At 53.3% G+C, this 10,864-nt stretch overlaps 2 protein-coding genes across 4 annotated transcripts in view; one reads left to right on the top strand and one right to left on the bottom strand.

Annotated features, from left to right (window-relative positions):
• Positions 1 to 5,969, top strand: part of XNDC1N (XRCC1 N-terminal domain containing 1, N-terminal like) — a 36,483-nt gene extending 30,514 nt beyond the window's left edge. Inside the window, exons 18-23 of the mRNA XM_006064734.4 lie at positions 804 to 896; positions 1,942 to 2,134; positions 2,699 to 2,826; positions 2,948 to 3,026; positions 4,529 to 4,658; positions 5,554 to 5,969. Coding sequence (XP_006064796.4) covers positions 804 to 896; positions 1,942 to 2,134; positions 2,699 to 2,826; positions 2,948 to 3,026; positions 4,529 to 4,658; positions 5,554 to 5,945 — 1,015 coding nt within the window. The 3' untranslated portion in view covers positions 5,946 to 5,969. The remainder of the gene's footprint in view (positions 1 to 803; positions 897 to 1,941; positions 2,135 to 2,698; positions 2,827 to 2,947; positions 3,027 to 4,528; positions 4,659 to 5,553) is intronic.
• Positions 5,970 to 6,553: 584 nt separating this feature from the next.
• On the bottom strand, positions 6,554 to 10,357 carry LOC102399593 (ecto-ADP-ribosyltransferase 5). 3 transcript variants are annotated; one of them, XM_025266470.3, is made up of 5 exons: positions 10,012 to 10,356; positions 9,619 to 9,809; positions 7,770 to 8,493; positions 7,001 to 7,033; positions 6,554 to 6,912 (listed from the first exon to the last, which is right to left on the bottom strand). In XM_025266470.3, exons 2-5 carry the CDS (start codon positions 9,700 to 9,702, stop codon positions 6,824 to 6,826), a joined length of 930 nt encoding a protein of 309 aa, XP_025122255.3. In that variant the 5' UTR covers positions 9,703 to 9,809; positions 10,012 to 10,356; the 3' UTR covers positions 6,554 to 6,823. The 3 variants fall into 3 exon arrangements, with proteins under 3 accessions (XP_025122255.3, XP_025122254.3, XP_025122256.3); XM_025266469.3 differs by having other exon boundaries at positions 6,554 to 6,915; XM_025266471.3 differs by lacking the exon at positions 7,001 to 7,033 and having other exon boundaries at positions 6,554 to 6,787; positions 10,012 to 10,357.
• Positions 10,358 to 10,864: the final 507 nt, after the last annotated feature.

Here is a 10,864-nt window from a genome sequence, read left to right on the forward strand (position 1 = left end):
GGGAAGCCGGAGAGGCTCTATAACTTTCATCTAATTCTCAAAGAGACCTATGACTCCAAAGATCAAGAACCACCGAATGCAGAAAAAGCCCTTGGTTGGCATGCCAGTTCTGTTGCTGTCTCCATGGCCAACCTGGGGCTCCTTTTTCCCATTTTTGAGGTGAGACACTGGACTCAGAGGTCCCTTTGGATGGTTCCCCCTGTACAACTGTTCTTGGAACTCATGGAATTATCTGGTCTTCTTGATAATTATCATCTAATCATTTACAGCCTACCTGGCCTTTCGCCCTAGTCAGAGCCCATAGTTAATGCCTGCTTCCCTGGAAATCCCCTGCCTGAGGTAGGATGGGAGTGGGTGCCCTTGGTGGGAAAAAACCTTGGTTACATCTGTGAACATCTTCAGCTCAGCTCAGCTTTCATCCCTCCCTGAAGCAAGGCAACTCAACTCACACACGGCTTTAACTCTGCTGGTGAGAAATCCTGTCCAGTAGGACTCTGTGACTCTCCCCATCCTTGTACCACATCTCAGCATCTCAGTCCCTCCCTGGGAGCCTGGACCATCCTCAACTTTGACTGCTTCAACCCAGAACTCTTTATTCTGGAGGGAGAGTTTCTGCTTCAACACCCTTTCAATCCCTTCTCGTTTCCCACCCCCTAATTTCTCTCTTCTTAATAATAACCAGACTGAATGCTTGTCAAGTAGAGGCTGAGCCTAGGAGCCATCACCCCCATCCTCTTCCTAGAGCCTGCCTTCTCCCAGGGTACAGCCCTGCTCTGACCCTTCCCCATCCCGCCTCCTGCCAGGTTCATGTTCATCCTCATGATCATCCTGACCGCCTTCCTCTGCGGCCTCAACAACATCTACGTGCCTTACCAGGAGACTGAGCGGCTGGGCAAGTACGCCGGGGTGGAGGCGGGCCAGGCAGGTGGGAGTCTGGGCATTCTGGGCAAAAGGGGTACATGTACCAAAGCAAGGGGGTATGTTTGGAGACTAGCAAGACTTCCTCCATGGCTGGCACATGGAGGGGATTTTGAGAGAGGAGGCAGGAGAGGGTAGAGGGGCCAGGTCATGGAGCTCTTGAAGGGCCTGCCAAGAAACCTGCCTTAACCAACCTCACCCAATCTGCCTTACCCTGCCTTTCCCAGGCCAGAGAGCTCCAAGTGGCCTCCCAAGCAATCGTTCAATCATGAATTCATGAGTACAACTACATGATGGTTTTATTAATGATGCTGAAGGACTTGTGGTTGGATCTGTGGATGTTTGTCAAGGCTTTCTCAAAGTAAATGGAGGCTTTATTCAGACCAACACTTTTTTCCAAGAATCTTTGTTCACGTTCTGGCTTCTGGATGTTGAAAAACTCTGCTGGCACGGTTTAAAGCATGAATCTTAGTGCTAGGGACAGGAACTACTCCTTCCAGCCTCCTTCAAGGACCCTGGTGGGATCAGTCACTCCACAGTAGCATGAACAGGCTGAGCCCTCCTGCTCTTTGATGGGTGACAGCTAAATAAAAGTATTTTTGCTAAAAACCTCAGGTAGGTCACATAATAGGCATCTGGACCAAGAGTAGTTAGGAGCATTTAAAGTTTGACAAACAGAAGTCCAGCTCATCAGCTCAGCATTGAGAAAGAACACACTGAATGCAGTGTGGAGGATGGAAGAGGTAGAGTTAAGTGTCCATCTCACCCCCATCTCCACCCAGAACATAAAGTCCCTGAAGACAGGGACTCTGCTTGTCTTGTTCATGGCTGCATCCTTAGCGCCTGTTCCTGGTACTTCTGTGTGCTCAGTAAATTCTGGCTCAGAAACTGCAAGCAGTCCAAAGGGCTTTGTGGAAGCAGAGCACCTTTGGCTGGGTCCCCAGGGTGAGGAGTAGTGAGTCTGGGTGGCCCCCAGGCTCATCTCCCACCTCTCACATCCTACTCTTCGGCCCACTGTGCCAGTTTCAATGAGACCTTCCAGTTTCTGTTTTGGACGATGTTTGGCATGGAGGAGCACAGTGTGGTGGACATGCCTCAGTTTCTGGTGCCGGAATTCGTGGGCCGGGCCCTCTATGGCATCTTTACCATCGTCATGGTGATTGTGCTGCTCAACATGCTCATTGCCATGATCACCAACTCATTCCAGAAGATTGAGGTACGTGAACTGAGGGCAGCTCAGGCAGAGGGAAGAAGAGGGAAAGGGAAGGAAAGGAATAGGATGCAAGGAGTCAGGAGATTTGGGTTCCTGCTCTGTTGCCACTACTGCCTTGTTTTGAGACTGGGGACAAGTTTTCCTCTCAAGCCCTCAACTTCCTCGTCTGTAGATTGAGGGTCTTGATGTTATTGTTTTTATCAGACACAAGTCTAGTGCTCATTCCACATTAGGGCTGGGAGAAAGTGTGTGTTGTGGAAAAGAAGGTGGAAACATGAGAAGTGAGAGGGAAGAAGATGGATGAGTTAGGGTTTGTGGGCTAGAGAACAGGCTGGCAGGAACTGAATGTCAGAAGGAGGCAAGATGATGGGGAGGAAGTGGGAAGGGGGGTACCAACAGGGGAGATGTGGATGATAGGTGAGGATGGAGACAAGAATGGGGAGAAGAAAGTGGTGGGCACACAGGAGATAAGAGACCAGAGGATTGGGGGAAATGGGGCAGACTGAGTGGGCGGGAGGGCTAGGCACCAAAGTGGTCCTTGCTGAGTCCCCACTTCCTGGCCCTCAGGACGCTGCTGACGTGGAGTGGAAGTTTGCTCGCTCAAAACTCTACCTGTCCTACTTCCGAGAGGGCCTGACATTGCCTGTGCCATTCAATATCCTGCCCTCCCCCAAGGCCATCTTCTACCTGCTCAGGTGAGGACCTCAGAGCCCTCACTCCCAAGCCCCCAGCACTCAGCACTTCCACCCCACTCCTGCCCCGTCTCCCTGGACCCTTTCCCCTGACTAACGCCTTCCCACCATCTCAATGTCTCAGGAGAGTTTTCCGCTTCATTTGCTGTTGCCACTTCTGCTGCAAAACCAAGAAGCCAGACTATCCCCCAGTCCCCACCTTTGTGAGTATCTCATGTGCTTGTTGTGAGTCTTCCTCACATCAGGCTTTTAGCTGTACTCTCTGTACCATCCATTTGTCTGAACACCCCTGTCTCATCTGACTTCCCAGGTATGTTTGCAGAAAGTCTGCTCCCAGTTCCTACTCTCTCCTGTGGCCTTTCCCTCTACGTGGCTCTGGCCGTGCCCTAAATCTCCAATCCTATATCATTCAGTTTAAAATGAAGTCCATGCCACCCTCCTCTCAAGCCACCAATACCCTGTAAGCTCCAGGCAAAACTTTTTGCCCTAAACCGAGCCAAGAACCTGTTGAATGTTTCCCACAATAAAACATTTAGAAGCTAAGGGAAGAGTGCCCCACACACTGGGAAATTCGAAGGTGACTGAGGCCTGAGAGAGGAGGGCAGGCCTCCAGGGGATTAACTTACCTCTGCTTCTCTGCTCCCTAACTCAGTCTGGCTTGGCATGGGACCCCGCCTAATTCAGATAGCATTATTGTAGGGGGTCCCATCTTTTCCCCTTAAAACATGTTACCTGAGGGTCTCTCTAAGGCAGGGTCTCTCTAAGGTCAGCTCTGTGAAGCCATAGGCCAGCGCTGAGGCTCAGAGGCCCCTGGATCCTCTGATGAAGTAGGCCTTCCCTTTATCTGCTGGTCAATACTTTGTTTAATAAATACTTACCTAAGCACACCTATGCTGGAAATAAAGATATGCAGAATGGTGGACCCTTGAAATGCCAAGTCTAGAGCAGCAGAAAGAAACGGCATGTATGATCTTTCCTGGCCAGGGATCGTACCAGCATCCCCTGCATTGCAAGGCAGATTCTTAACCACTGGACCATCAGGGAAACCCACCATCTCCATATTCAGTCTGGAGACATTCAGCCTGAAGAAGCTGAGCAGCTTGGCTCAAGGCTTACAGAGGCAAAGTGACCAAGCTGAGATTTCAGCCTGTTTTCCAAGCCCAGCACTTTGCCATCTTTACCTCTGCTCCCTCTCTCTATTATCTGCCCCAAAGGTCTGACTTGCCTTCCTAGTTCTGTCCTGAGGTCTGAAACTGGACCCAGAACCAATCACTCTAACTTACACGATGGTTTCCATTTTCTTTGCATGAGCTAGTCTGTGCATGTGCATCCCCATATCCTCTAGTCTCCCCTCTGAGGAATTGGAAGGACAAGGTTAACCTGCCCTGACTCAGCTCAAGAAAACCAAGGATGGGTTGGTGGCACGAGAGAGCTCCACTCTGTCCTGCTCAGCATTTCTCCTTGCCCACTCCCCTCTTCCTCCTCTTCCTCTCCTAACCCTCACCCACCTCCGTCCCTGGTTCCCTGCACTCAGCCATTCCACAATGTGTGGCCTCCATCCAGACTATCTGCCAGACCTGCACGAAGGTCTGGATGTGCGGCCTTCAGGGACAGACAACTCTGCACAGACTGTGCCTCCATCCTTCATTGCCTGGGGCAGGTTGCAGTGAGGAATCCCTCTTACCCTCCTGTCTTCCCATCCCAGGCCAATCCTGGGGCAGGGGCAGGGCCAGGGGAGGGAGAGCGTGGATCCTACCGGCTTCGGGTCATCAAGGCGCTGGTGCAACGCTACATAGAGACTGCCCAGCGGGAGTTTGAGGAGACTCGTCGGAAAGGTTAGTTGCTTACTTCCCAGCCTTTCCCATTCCTGTCCCTTGCTCATCTGGAACACCCAGCCTCACACCCCTTGTCCAGCCTGCAGTTCTCTCTGTGGTCCCCTCTGACCCACCATCAGAAGCCACAACTTACAGAGAGAGTATGTGCCCTTGCACTCAATATCCCCCGGCCCCACCCCCCATTCAGACATTTATCCCACTCCCTTCATTTATCCCTTCGTTCCTACCTTCATTTATGTGTTCATTTATTCTCTCAACCATTCCCTTATGCATTCACTCTTTCACTTTATTCATCATTCATTCATTCATTCAATCAGAGTTCATTGCTAAGCCCCCTTATTCCCAGCAGGGACACATGGGAAGCTTTCAGTTTGGTGAGGAAGAGAAACTATCTCCCTAGTCTGGAAGTGCTTTAAAAAAGAGAAACAAATTGCAGTGGGAGCTCAAAGGAGAGGAAGAGCCTATCATTTTGAGAGGCTCATGGGAAGGCAGAAGGCTAGAGTACCAGAAGCTGGAGAGAGAGAGAGGGTTGGGTCTGCACTCGGCCCTGAGGGTGGGTGTGAGCAGGCCAGATGTAAATGGGGAAGAGGAGAACTGGGCAGATACACATATATCTACCCATAGACAATTCTCATCCCTATGACTCCTGACCCCTCTCTGGACCATAAGACCTTTATTTTGCTATCTTCTAATCCCATCACCACCCCAGCTCTGCTGATTCATCCACCCCTGACGCAGCCTGCTCATCTGGCCCACAACCCAGTGCCAGTCCCTCACTTCCTCCAGTTCTCCTGCTTCAGGATGCTCCAGCATGCCCTCCCCTGTTGAGGGTAGAAATGGACCAGGGCAGACTCACCTTCTGAGAGACCCCCTCATCTCTACTCCCACCCCCCAGACCTGGGCAACAGACTGACAGAGCTCACCAAGACGGTGTCTCGACTGCAGAGTGAGGTAGCAGGTGTGCAGCGGGCTGTGGTGGAGGCAGGGCCACGCCGGCCGCCCGGAGGAGCCAGCGTCCTCAGTCGCTACATCACCCGAGTGCGCAACAGCTTCCAGAACCTGGGGCCCCCCATCCCTGAGACCCCGGAGCTGACAGTGCCAGCGACAGTGGGGACCCAGGAGTCATCAGAAACAGGGCTTCCAGATGCTGGAGGGGCTCAGGCTCCAGCCTCTGGGGAATCTGGCCCCTCCTCCCCAGCTCACGTGTTAGTGCACAGGGAGCAAGAATCAGAGGGGGCTGGGGACCTGCCCCAGGAGGCAGACCTGGGAGCCAAGGAGGGGACCTGATGCTGGGGGAGGGGGTCACTTCCCTTCTGTTGCTGACTAGAGCAGCCTAGATAGCTGAGGGCAGGGGTCACATCATGGGAGCCCCCGCTGCTTTCCTTGCCTCAATAAAGCCTTTGCTCTGGAGCTCAGATGTCTCCAGAGGATGTGAGAATCTCTGATGTTTTGAAATGACCAATGCCGAAATGAACCCTGGTGGGAGCCAGAACACAGAGAAATGGCTTGCTCTGGGGAACTGATATCTTGGGCTTAGGATCCTTCTTTGAGCTCCTTCAGACTTTTGATGGAACTGAGGCTGGGTGGCAGGGGTCCTGGTTTGAAAACAACCTCTTGGACCTTCAGCAAGTTGCTTCCTTCCTTGGCTCTGCATTCCTTGTCAGACAAACAGCCGAGGAAGCCATCTGTCCCCCTTCCTGCCTTCCGGGCTGTTGTGAGGAACCTCTAGGTCTATTAAAGCATCTGGGGTTGCAGGCTATGGTGTGTGACAAGGGTCTGCACCTGGACCATGTCTAAAAGTGATCAAGAAGTCATTCATTGAGTCCCTGAGTCCCATAAAACCAAAGCAGGGCAGAGAGTCCAGTCTCATGAAACAAAGCAGTCATGAAATTTGATGTCACCATACTGCAACACTGTTTAATGGAGCAGCCATCACAGCACTATCCTTGCTTGTTCCCAGGAGTCCCCACCACAGAGCGGGGCTCCCTCCACCCTACCATGGCCTCAGATCCCCCGACATCCTGGTTGAAGACATGCCTGCTAGGTCTGGGTCTGAAACCATCTTGTTGCTTCTCCAGGCTCGTCGAAGCCTCCCTTCTTCATCTGGAGGTCACATGTTCCCAGGACTCCTAAGTGGCAGGCATTGAACGTTCAGAGCCCAGCTCCTAAGAGCTGGAACCCCCAAGAGGCCAAGAGCAGGGTCTTCCACGAGAGCAGAGAAAAGGCCCCTTGGAGAGTGAGTCTGCCTGCCCGCCTGCTAGAGAGAAAAGAAAAGGCAGTGAATGGTCAGCAGGGCCACGGGGGAGTCAAAGAGCCAAGGGAGGGACCCAAGGGTGACTCACTTGGCACAGACTCACAGCTCGGCCTCTTCTTCTCTGCAAAAGACACCACAGTGAGGCCTCCAGGTAGACAGACCCTCACACTCCAAACTTCCCTTCCCACCAGGCCCTGGCAAGGCCACTCCTCATCACAATCCACCTTTCCCTTTTCCCAAACACACTCTGACTTCCCTTCCTCCTCCTCCTGCAAGAAATCTTCCCCGTTTGCCTTTCCATCCCTGCCCCACCCTGGCCCAGTCACTCTGTCCTGCCTCAGCGCTGGGGAATAGCACATGTACGTCCCATCAACCCACTATGCCCACCTCCTCTTGGGATCTGAAGCAGCGCTCCTGCCACTTTCCTCTGCTTATTGCCCTCCTTAACCAGGTTCTTTTGGTCTATTAGACTGTGTAGCAGAAGGAATGGGGAAGGCAATGGCAACCCACTCCAGTACTCTTGCCTGGAAAATGCCAGGGACGGGGGAGCCTGGTGGGCTGCCATCTATGGGGTCGCACAGAGTCGGACACGACTGAAGCGACTTAGCAGCAGCAGCAGCAGCAGCAGAAGGAAAATTTTGAGAACATTTAGAGAATCATCTGAGAATATCACATGTGCAGAAAACACTTATCTGACTATCTCTGAGCTGGCAGAACCTGAGTCACAGAGAAAAATATCTCCAACTAGCTTCTGGCCTTCAGCGTCCTCATTAATCACGTGGGTCTCTTGAAGGCCCTGGGGACTGAAATCAACTGGGGACCTCCTGGCAGTCCTGCTTCCCTCATGCATGGCTCACCACCCAGATAGGCGCAGTTAAAGTGGCTGCACATCTGATCACTGCTGGAGAGAGTCACCAGGCTGTTGTTTCCATCCTTAAAGAAACTTGTCACCATGAAGACTTCATGAGGGGGGATCAGCACCTCACGCTCTTTAGGAAAGACAGACAGGGCCTGGATGGGGGCCCCAAAGCAAGTCCTTAGAGAGAAGAAGGTGGCATTACCAAATCCGCGGGCCACTGTCTCATCCAGGGAACTGGAGGTAAACTGGCCCAAGCGGACAGAGTCCCCCACACTCTTGGGTTCAAAGCAAATGGTGCCCACACCACGGAACACCTCCTGCCCAGGTTCCCTGCTGCAGCCCCCACCACCCCGCAGCAGCTGCAGGGCCCGGGTCAGGTAGAAATGCAGGGCCTTGAAAGGGAAGTGATTCATGTAGGACTCCCAGGAGCCACCGCCAGTCCGCACAGCCTGGTTCAGCTCCCGGTACAAAGTGTTGGATGAGTTGGTGTACACCATGATGGCAATTCCGTGCTGGCTTCTGAAGCCAGGAGGCAGAATGAGCCCTGGACGTTTTTGTTCCCAGGCCTTCTGGGCTGTCTCCCAGGACTCTCGCAGCAGGGCATGGTCGGCCATCTCCTTCTCTAACAGAAGCACTGCTTTCTCCTCCATCTCCTCCGAGCAGCCCACATAGGCATCATCGAATGTGTCTGGAGCCAGGCTCAGGTTCTGGATGGAAATATTCTGCGGTAATGGAGAAAAGGAAGAGAGGAGCCACACAGGAAAACACATAAGTTCAGGGTACTGGACAGAGGTCCTGGTGGAAGATCAGTTTAGAAGCACAGAATCTCAGTCTGGGACTTCCCTGGCAGTCTAGTGCTTAAAACTCTGAGCTCTCTATGCAGGAGGCAAAGGTTCAATCCCTGGTCAGAGAACTAAGATTGGCTGCACCGTGGGACCAAAAAAAACTCCCACCCCCCAAATGCCCCAAATCTCATTTCTATGCCCAAAATAGAGTGTGAAATTTGGCAAGAGCTCCAAAATATAAATAACAGGCACTGGAGTCAGTCAAATATGGGTTAATTCCTGAATTCACCACTTACTGCTTGTGAGATTTAGGGCAAATCTCAACTTTTCTGGGCTCAGGTTCTCCCCCTATACACTGAGGATACTTCCAACCTCAGGGTTATTGTCAGGACTGCGTATAGATCCTCACTGTGTACCAACTAAGAGGAGTCATCTATCGTTAGAGAGGTTCCTGCGCGTGGTGGGACGTGGGGCTGGATGACCTCCAAACACCTTTCTGGCTCTGAGACTCACTGTGCAGATAACATACAAATATACAATCAATCTCCAATGACCTGACCCCATGCCCAGCCTCTGACTCTTTCCCTCTCCCACACAGGTGTGTAGATACCACACCAGATCCCTGTCAGCTCTGAGATTCAGTCCTCTGCTGCTCTAGAAGCCTGCATCCTCCAACCTGGGGTGGGAGTGGGGAGGAAGTCAAGCCCTGGTCTGGAAGGGGCTGCAGGAGGGTCGTACACAGGTAACCCTAAGGAGAGTGTGCAGGCTGGGCCCCGGGTGGGAAATGGGAAGTGAGAGGAGGAAGCTGGAGGCTGTCCCGAGGGAGGAGGGTATGAAGGCAGGAGGGTGAGAGGAGAACCAGTGGGTGGAGGTGGGGTTCTGGGAGATGGAATGGGAACTTGGGGCTCCCTGCAGGGGTGGAGGTTCCTGAGAAGAGGATTCAGAGGATGGCATCCTAGAGAAGCATCCCTGGGAGGGATCTTTGAGGAGTCAGGCAATGGGTTCCCCCCAAGTGTTCCTTACGTGGCAGCATATAGTTCCCCCCTCCCCTGCCCCCGTTACCTGCCAGGGGACAGACGGGCGGACACTGCTGCCGAGGGTGTGGAGGCTAAGGCAGCTGAGGGCGATCAGCAGAGCTGCCAACATTATTCCTCAGAGACACTTGGAGAATGAGATCCAGCTGAGGGTGGGACCAGCGATGGTCCAGGCTTGGCTTCGATGGGCTGGGGGACAGAAATTTGGCCCGGCAGGGCCTGGGCGGAGCCAAGGGCGGGTCTAAGTGAGTGGGCGGGGCTTGGGTTTTAGCATCCGCCGCCTTCACCCCAGCACAACGTCAGTCTTTGCTCCCCTCCTCCCGGCTGCCGGAGTGCTCAACACCTTTTGCCCCGGGGGTGATATAGGCGGATGGGTAATTTGGTTCTACTTGGAAAGAGAAGATGGGAGTCAAGGACCCACCTGGACGTGGCGAAGACCCAGAGCGGGAAAAAGCACTTAAGTTTCCGGGCAGCAGGGGCTGAAGTCTATGCGGGCGCTACGATGTCCCCTGTCCCCCGAGTCCCGCAGATCAACAAAGTCGGCGGCTAAGTATAGCACCGGTGGCGGTAACCCGACACCTCTCTTCCACAACAACAGACACCGGAGTGGGGGGAGCGGGACTGTGGGCTGTAACTCCCCTTCCCAGTGACTGCGCGGTCTTTCTCGAGGACCTTCTTTGTCTTCTAGCAAGACCAGAGCTAGAGAAAGGGAATTTTGAGACGTGGTCTCTCCCTTGGGAAGGCCCTCACCGCTATGGCCGGCATCCAGATCAGTAGGCGGAGGGGACCAAAAGGGTTCCGCCCGCAGAGAGGTCCCCACTTGTGCACTCGTTGATTTGCATATAATTTGCATACGGCCAACTGTTGGTGATGTGTACTCCAGCATCTGAGCGGTCTCCACCCCTCTCCTTTCTTTTTACACCCCTTCCCTTCGGTAAGCCTTGCCCAGATGCAGGGCTCTCTCCCTGACATCCTCAGGGGCCAGTCCCGCCCCTCCACAGACCCTCAGTCCCCTGACCTCTCAGACTCAGGTGACCCCATGTTTATAAACACTAACCTTTCCCCTCACTTTCCTGGGCTTGCCTATAAATAACCAACTCTGTGTTTTCGATGTCCCCTGGGAGGTAATGGGAGAAGGGACCAGTGAGGAATCAGTCAGCAGCTCTGGGAAGCGCTTTCTGGCAGCATGAACGTCTGTGGGTGGCAGGGTTCCTCCCCCAGAGTGCCCAGAGGACCTAGGGGGTCCAGAAACCAGGATTAAAGAGATGTGCCTG

This window comes from Bubalus bubalis, chromosome 16 (genome assembly GCF_019923935.1).
Source record: "Bubalus bubalis isolate 160015118507 breed Murrah chromosome 16, NDDB_SH_1, whole genome shotgun sequence".
NCBI classification, from domain to species: domain Eukaryota; kingdom Metazoa; phylum Chordata; class Mammalia; order Artiodactyla; family Bovidae; genus Bubalus; species Bubalus bubalis.